Raw genomic sequence first — 9,203 nt, 5'->3', positions numbered from 1 at the left:
CCCCGCCTCCCGCTTTCCCGTCCCAGGACGCGTTGCGCGGCCCGGGCCGGAAGTCCTCGAATTCCCGGGTGTGTGTCTGTGTCTGTGTCTCGCGGCGGTGCCGCGGCGGTCAAGCGCTTTGGGGTCCGCGTCTGAGGCGTCACCGCTGTCACTGCCGCCACCATACCGAGTCGCTTCTAGAGGGACGGAGACCCGGCCCTTCGCCGGGTGGAGAAGATGTTGCCCCTGTCCATCAAGGATGATGAATACAAACCACCCAAGTTCAATCTGTTCGGCAAGATCTCAGGCTGGTTTAGGTGCGGGGTGCTGTGTTTGCTGGGCGGGGGCTGCCCAGTAGGCTGAGACAAAGCTGGGAGCTAAGGATGGCCTGAGGTCCAGGATGGGAGCGTCACCCTCCTGCTGTGGTGGAAGGAGCATGTGGACTGGGTGGGTTTTGAAAGGGGAACCCGACTTCAGGGTCCCGGCAACCCCCTTGGCTCCTGCTTGCTTCTAATCACCTGTATCATACCCAGGTCTATCCTGTCGGACAAGACATCCCGGAACCTGTTCTTCTTCCTGTGCCTGAACCTCTCTTTCGCTTTTGTGGAACTACTCTATGGCATCTGGAGCAACTGGTAACCAAAGGGGAAGATGATTGGGGCGGAAGCAGAGGGCGAGGGAGACTAGCCACTATTTGCTTAGTGCCACGTAGCTCCTTACCTGCAGGTTCAGGTCTTACCTTTGCCTCTTCCACTTTTGCTGAGTTTCTCTCGAATACTCTCACCAAAAGGGAAGGGGCTGCAGTTCTAAGGTCGGGGACTCTTTCATTTCCTGCAACTCCATTAAAAAGAACTGACAGGCAGGCCCCCTCCTCATTTTTTTGTTTTTGGCAGAAATTAATCTCTTCTCTTAACAGCTTGCCTTAGCTATGCCCCAGGAAAAAGGGGAGGATCCTGTTAGCTAACCTGCCAGTGGGTGTGGCGTTTTTTGAGTTTTTTTTTGTTGTTGTTATTTTTTTTTATTTCAACCTTAAGATTCTGAGAGAGAAGATATGAATGGCCCTGTTCAGTTTATGATTGTCTTTGAATGGCTTTTGAAGAGGTTTGTAGGCAAAGCATATGCCCTTCTCGTGTACAGTGGAACTGTCTCAGGATTTTCTTTACTGCAGTAGAAAATCCCATACAGTTTTCTGAGAATGCCATTTTGACTTGATGGCTTTGGTGTCACCCTTGAGCTTTTTGTCTGTTTGTTTTTGTTTTCTGGTGTCACGATTTTGATAGAAGAGAGTCCAGTGTGACTAAGGAAATAAAGTCATTGGTATTTAAGTATTTGCTGTGGGATAACTTCTGGCCTTGTGAAATTGCTCTGCAAATAACAGAATGAGCACACTTCTCAAGTGTGCTAACTCCATTTCTAGATTTTATTCCCTTTTAAGAATCTGATGAGAGAGGGGCTGGAGTTAAGAGTGCTCTTGCAGAGGATCAGAATTTAGTTCTCAGCACCATATCTGGTGGCTCACAACTGCCTATAACTCCAGCTTCAGGGGATCTGACAACCTTTTCTCGACTTCAGGCACATGTGGCAGACACAGACAAGCAGACATGCACAGACAGACAGACAGACAGACACACACACACACACACACACACACACACACACAAACTTGGAGGGATAAAAACAAAATGTTGAAGGAAGAGAATCTAGTAGAAGATGGCGATATAACTCTCCCAGAATCTTAGGTGCGTTACAAAGGTTCTTAGATTAACCTGCGCCATTTGTGGTTTATTTTTTTGTTACTTCTAGTAAACTAACTTGGTCTCTGTCTTTTAAAATGCATTTTCAGAGAGGAAAAAGATGATAGTCTTTGGTCTCTAGCTCTGTTGTGTTTGAGCAAAGTAATTGTTTACCAGGCTATCATGACATTTGTTCTCTGGCATACACCTTTGACCTCAGCAATTGGGTGGCAGAGGCAGGAGGATCTCTGAGTTGAAGGCCAGCCTGGTCTATCTACATAGTTCCAGGACAGCCAGGACTAAGAGATCCTGAATCAAAAAGGAAACAAACAAAAAACAACAAAAGCCCTCAAACAAAAACAAACCTTCAGTAAATAGTAAATCATAAAGATTATTAGTTTTGTTATTGCTTGGGGTACAAAAGTCAAATGAACATCATTAACTTAGTGTATTTAATAACCATTTTGATACTCCCTGAGAATTCGGTATACATTTCAATGGATACCTCATAACAGATTATTTTTAATCTTTTAAACTACTTAATACCTTTCAATATATCATATATGTTGAAAACATTATAGTCTTAATTTATATTTGAATATAATATTTTAATAATGAATATTTTCTATTTATAATATATTTCATATTTTCTTTTAAAATTGTGTCATAACTTTGTCATATGTGCTGCTTATTCTATACTACATTGTAACTTATATACGTACACATTTTACTAGTTGCTTTATATTGCTACATAGTATATTTCATTATGACCTTTCATTGGCATAAATCACTTCATGGAATGAATACCTTGCTCTAGGGATTCCTAAGTGTCTGAAACACTGATTTCATAAAAAGCTGCGTGTATAGTACCTTTCCAATCTGATCACTTAAAGTACTAAAACCATTTTTGTTCAAGCTGTTTGTCAGTATACATCATTGCATTAAGGGAAATATTAGTGGAACATGACTTGTTATCTGTCCTTAGGTGATTTGCTCCTCTGTTTTTTAGGTAACTGCTGTCCTCAGGTGACTTGTTCTTTTACACTCGACTGGTTTATCCTTTCATCGTGTTGTTAAATCGTTCAGACTCACATGCAGCTTTGTCGCCTGCTGTGCTGCAGTCATTTGTACCCATGTGTATCAAACTTGATATCCACAGTTGCATAGTCCCCAGGATTAGTTTGTGTCAGTGGATATGAAACAGAAATCATTTGGTGCTTGGGAGGATTTAGAAGTTTGTTGGGGATTGTGGTGTAGCTTAGTAGTATAATTCTTACCTACCATGTGGTAGACTCTGGATTCAGTCCCTAACATTGCCAAATACACACACACACACACACACACACACACACACACACACCACAGACAGTACTATAATCCTATAATCTCAGTATTTTGAAGGTGGAGGCAGGAAGATCAGAAGTTAAAGGTCATGTTCAGCTACATACTGAATTAAAACAAAAGACTTTTCTTAACTTGGATCTTTATATATGGCTTCCTATATTATTCGGATACCAAATTTTGCAGGTTTTTTTTTTTATTATTATTTCTTTATGATATTGGAGTCTCTGCTTATTTCTCACCTAAATCCACTTTGTCTTGGTCATTTCTATGATTCATTCTTTAACAGTAAGTTTCAGGTTGTTGAATATAAAAGATCAAGGAGTTTTTCCTGGCATAGAGGATTAAGTATGGATAAACCTTTCCCATCACAGATGTCACAGAGATGCAAAGAAATATTTGGTAGAGTAGCAGCAAGTGTTAAGCTCTGCCTTTACTTCTAGGGCCTCCGTTTTCAAGGAGGAGCTTGGTTAGAATCGGGCTGTGTATTTGATGGTGAGGTGTCTTCAGGGGAAGAAGAGTGCAGTTCTGTGCACTTTCCCCCACTGACTGTCTACTCCCTTTCAACTAGATGGTAGCTTTACTTAAAGCTCAGTACATGTGCTGTGTGTGACTGTGCCATAGTTGGGCATCTTGGCACTTGGCACAGAGTAGGGGCTGACCACGTATTTGGTGAAGGAAAGAATGAGTGATTGAATGTATGGATTCATCTGTCTGTACTAACTGCTAACTGTTCTGTTAGGGGAAAGAAAAACACCAGAAGCAAAAATTAAGCTCCTTTCTTTGGTTCTTAGAAATTGGGAGGAAAGTGTAGGAATCCCAGCTGTGTGTTTTATTCTTCTAGAATGCTTTTCTTTCTAGTATTTTCTCTTTTTTCTCCTTTTATTGAAAGTAGATTCCTTTTTCATGTAATATATCCTGATTGTGGTTTCCCCTCCCCCTATTCCTTTCAGTTTCTCCCTACTGCCCCTCCCCTCTGGATCCACCCCTTCCGTCTCTTATTAGAAAGTGGATAATGGATAATAGTAAAATAAAATCTAAAGAAAAGCAAAAACCAACAGATTGGAATTGGACAAAACAAACAAACAGAAGAAAAAGAGCCCAAGAAAATGCACAAGAAACAGAGACCCACTGAAGAATCCCATTAAATCACTAAGCTAGAAGCCATAACATATGTGCAGAGGACCTGGGACAGCCCAGTGCAGGCCCTGTTCATTTTCATCCATTTCTTGTTGAGTAACTGCATAATCTCAAGGTAATACAAGAATGTAGTTTTATATCATTGAGGGTATTAGTTTCTGAGTTACAAAAAAAAAACCAAACCCAATAATTGTTTGAACAGACAGTACCTTTTCCCCAAGATGGTTGGCCAAACTCCCCCTCTCCCTTGCACCACAATGCCTGGAGCATAGAGAGAAAGAGGCAAAAAAAATACGTATTGTCTCATGAGCTTATCTGGGTGCTAACACATAATGCTGTCCCTCACACTTTATCACACGATCATGTCTAGAAGCAATGTGGTTTATTCCATGAAACCATGCAGACCGATGCAAGCCAAGGCTTCATTACTGAGGAAGAAAAGGTGTTTGTATTGGAGAGATAAAACCCACTTAACACAGGAAGTGGAGGGGTAGTGTTTTAGTTTTCTCCTTTCCAAAGTTACAGCAAGGCCTCCAGCTCCTCTGGTCTGGGTTGAATGGTTCACCCTCACCCTCATATTCTATCTAGTAAGCCACTGTGTTTGGCTTTGTGTGTTTCCACGCTCTGCTGCTTCACATTGGCTTCACCATCTATTTAAGAATTTTAGTTATGTCATCTCCTACAGTCATTGGGAATTGTCTCACTTAGACACTGATGAGGCTCCCAAAACAAACTGTAAAGGTTGATGTTTCCGCTTTAATAAGTATTTGTCCTAGAAATGCTTAAGGCTGTGTTGAGAGTTTGTTTGGTCCTGTTTTTATGGAATGTATGTAGAAGATGCTTGCAGAGTAATTCCTTGGTGAAAAGTACTCTGATTAATTACATACTTTTTTATTAAAATTTACAGATATTTTAGTCTTTTTCAAGCTTTCTCTTTTTGTATGACAACAACTAGCTGTGGTGGTACTACTAGCAGTGAATTTGCTTGTAATTTTACTTTTCACTTTAAAAACTTAGATAAATATTTCATTTTGAAGAACATTAAGGGTCATAGAATGACATGGAGTTGTAAATTATTTCACTACAGTTTATTAGTTTATTAACTTTACTCATAATCAGGATTCTAATTTTCTATTCTATTTTTTAAGTGTGTTCGTATGTGATTGTGTGTTTGAGTGCACTTGTATGTGAGTGACCTGTGATGGTCAGAATTTGAATGTAGTAGCTTCCTCTGTCACTTCCCACCTTATATTTTGAGAAAGATTCGTTGCCAGTCTACTTTTCTAATATCTTGATAATAAATGTATTCCTAGCCCTCTTCTTTCACATTGTGGAAATCAGCTGGGCAGGAGTTTGTGACTTGTCTTCAAATGTGAATTCATATTTAACAATCACTATGAATAGACTATTAGCTCAGTTACCAATAGACCTTTTGAGAATGTTTTTATGATGGAAAATCTTAAGCAGATGTAAGTAGTATGATTGACCTCGTGGACCCATCACCCATCTTTACAACTTACAACATGTCTTATTTAATCTGTCTCTGTGACCACTGCTGGATTGACCCAAATGGATAAGGGATCTGTCCTGGCCAGCAGGGCATTAAACAGGAGTCCGGGGAGATCACCTGAAAGAGAAGATGGGGGAAAACAGGCGAACTCGAAGGAAGGACGAGCTGTCGATAGTCTGATCAGATCACCATTTTTACTTTTTCACACACAGGTTATATACACAAAAAGACAGGATGTGGGGAAGGGGATAATGCAGGAGCGTAGGTGTTCAGGGGCAGTACAGATATCTTCCAGAACAGAGTGTCAGCTGGGTGAAGGTTCAGGGGACAGATCACTATGACTCCGCCTATGATTCACTTGTCCTTATCTAAGTTGGTACTATCCACCAAGGCTACCTATCTACAAGGTCTATGTATTCAGCCTGGCAATTTTCCACCAAAGCTGCTTGTTTACAATAGCTTCTAGGCATCTGTTTCAGTGTTTTTCCACAGAGACCCAAGACTTTATGTTAGCAGGCATATATGTCAGGCCTATTGCTGATTTTAGGCCTATGGCTGATTTTAGGCCTTCAGTGTATAAGCAGGGCTGCCCCTGACAGAGGTCCAGTCTTTCCATATTTGCTCAGTGCAGAGTCTTTAACAATAAGAGCCACCACTAAACAGTTTCTAAATGTTCATGTGTCCTTTATTATACATTCTTTTTTGCATTATGTAGAGAAGAATCTAGATAACATCTATGTATCTATGTAGTGTTTGTTTGGCTGATACTGGAAGATCTTACATCTCTTAAAATTGATAGGTTTTTCTTTCTACCTTTATTTTCACAAGTGGATCTTTTTTTTTTTTTTCTTTTTTAAAAGCTGGTCTTAAACTAGGCCAGTCTCAAACATTCCTCTGCCAGATTATATACATGCCTAGTGTTAAATAAAATTCTTTTCAAAAGTTTCCTTCCCTTTCCTCCCTCCCCTATTCCCTCTTTCTTTCTTTTCTGTTCTTTATAGACAGCAAAACACTGTAGCCTAGGATAGCCTAGTGCTAATTGGGTAGCCAAGCTAGACTTACTTATAGGGCTATTATCGCCTCAGACAAGACTACAGGTGTGAACACGCTGTAGCTTCAAAAGTTTCTTTTGTCATGTAAGGTCTGTTCTGTTTTACTTAAATGTTGGCATTTCTCCTTTGTGCTACAGGAGATCTCCCTCATTCAAATGTCTTTAATGAGTCACATAAAGACATATCATAACACTTTTCAAAAGACATTACTCTTTAAAGAGGAACAAAACCAGTACACTGATTATAGGAACTTGTTTTTTCCTATTACATTTTACTTCATGTGTAAATCCATAATCCTAGGTAATATCTATGCCACTTTTATGTTTTGCTTGCTTTTTATTTTTCAGAAGTTTTTATTACATTTTATTTGGTGTGTGTGCACATGCATATGTCTTGGTGGATATGTAGAGACCGGAGGATATCCTGAGGGAGTCAGTTCTCTATTTCTACCGTGTGGGTCCTGGGCCTTGAACACAGGTCTTCAGGCTTGGTGTCAAGCACCTTTCCCTCCAGGATCATCTTACCAGTCTCTACCTTTATGTTTTAAAGAACTCTGTGCTGTACAGTCCAAATGAGAATTCATAGTGGATAACACTAATACTGAAGGTGAACAATGAAATTCACATTTTCCCACCAGTTTCTGTACATAGAATGAGAACTGGAGGCTTTCCATGTGTGTTTATCTACTCATCTGGAGCTAAGTGACTTTCACATCATGGCCCTAGGTTCAGAGACAAGGCTTCATATCGCCTGCTGTAAGAGAACATGGTGCTCTTCCATTTCAGAAGAGGAAGTAGTTTTTCAGGTTGGGTTACTTTTTATTAAATGCTAAAAACTAACATGGGAATATAATGCAATGGTACAGCCCCAGCACCACAAATTTGTGTGTGTGTGTGTGTGTGTGTGTGTGTGTGTGTGTGTGTGTAAATAAGTATTTAAAAGAACTTGGTTGCTAATCTGCAGGATTTACTGTTTTGTTAAAGCAATCTTTTATATCCACTGAATGTATAGAAAACAGATTTGCTGGAAAAAAGAAGCTGGCTGGCATTCCTCTGAAAGTAGTCTAAGTGCCCTGCACACCAGAGTTTCTAGTTGGGAGGTATAAATCTTAAGTTCCAGGTGTCCATGGGTTGGCGATTTCCAAATTATGTGGGGAAGAAGCTGCTCAAACTTCAGGTGCTTATCTGGTAACATTTGACATTTCCTTGCTGAAGCATTATCTTCATCTCTGCTTTATCATCACTTGATCTCCTGTGTACCTCCTGATTTCTGAAGATGTAGAATATATAGACTTCATGTAGCTATGAGGAAGCCATCAGCCTTGCTGGAGTGAGTTTTTTTTTTTTTTTTTTTTAAGTATAGTAGTATTCTTGGGATCACCCACACTTGAGCAAGTAATCCCTCACCCATGATCTGTAATACATAAATCATTGTTATTTCTTATAATCACCAATAAAGTCATTGGTTCCCCAAATTGGACTTAAGTAGGACTGTACTTTCTTTTGTTGTTGCCACCTTATAAGGAGGAGGTATGTCTCCTCTGGGAACATATTTTCCTTCACTTGGCAGAGTTGTCCAAAGATGAGGTTGGGAAGAGTGGTGGCATCGCTCTTGCTGAGCTCAAGCGAAGGGATCTGAGGGTAGCACATCTGCAGAAAGAATCTAGTCATGGCTCTGTTTCTCTGTGTGGGGGGAGTTGTAAGCCCCATTGCTGTAGCTACAATCACAGTGTCCTGATTTACTTAATGAGATGTGTAGCTGAGGCCAAGATGGCTGCCCAGAGGAAAGTTGGTTTTGGAAAGGAGGAAATAATTATAACAGGAAAGCAGCATAAGGCTAGCCCATCTGGGTTAGTATCTGAGTTGGAAAGGAAAGTGGGAAAAAAGGATGAAGTTAAGGTGTTGACTCCTTAGGGCCGGGGGAACCAAAAATGAAGAGAAGACAGCACAGCTCTATGCTAGGAAGCTCTTCCTGTGGTCCAGAACATTGGAACTCAGGGGAAGAGTTGGGTAGTAAAAAGTTAAAACTCTAAGTGAAAGTGAGAGGTGGTGGATGGAACCTAGTTCCCCTGGCAAGAGAGGACAATTTTCACCAAGAAAGGCGAATTCAGCATTGAGCTTGGGCCTTGGACTGAGCTTTAGTGCCTCTGATGAGACTCACTGTGCCTGCTCCTGTGGAAGGAGCCCTTTGTGGATGGGTGGAAACCATGACAGCCATTTTCTTTGACAAGGTGGCCACTGACCAGTAGGTGAGCCCCCTGTAAGCCTGGTGTTGAAGTGTAGATGTATTGGTGTAGGCTTAGATTTTTCAAAACCTACTTAATAAGAGTTCTTAAATGCTTTAACCTCCCTTTTAGCCCACCACCCACTAGAGGTAGTGGAAAAGAAAGGTTAATAGGGCAAAGGGAGATGTAGGCCTGTTTAGAAGTAGTTCTTTGGGGCAATTCCA

The 9,203-nt window shown here is 40.7% G+C and overlaps 1 protein-coding gene across 1 annotated transcript in view; it reads left to right on the top strand.

Annotated features, from left to right (window-relative positions):
* The first annotated feature begins 51 nt into the window (after positions 1-51).
* Slc30a7 (solute carrier family 30 member 7) overlaps positions 52-9,203 on the top strand; it is a 68,101-nt gene continuing 58,949 nt past the window's right edge. The window contains exons 1-2 of the mRNA XM_028757355.1: positions 52-296; positions 513-614. Coding sequence (XP_028613188.1) covers positions 217-296; positions 513-614 — 182 coding nt within the window. The 5' untranslated portion in view covers positions 52-216. The remainder of the gene's footprint in view (positions 297-512; positions 615-9,203) is intronic.

Source organism: Grammomys surdaster, unplaced genomic scaffold, assembly GCF_004785775.1.
Source record: "Grammomys surdaster isolate TR1022 unplaced genomic scaffold, NIH_TR_1.0 126158, whole genome shotgun sequence".
Taxonomy (NCBI): Eukaryota; Metazoa; Chordata; class Mammalia; order Rodentia; family Muridae; genus Grammomys; species Grammomys surdaster.
This window is presented reverse-complemented; position numbering and strand designations above follow the sequence as displayed.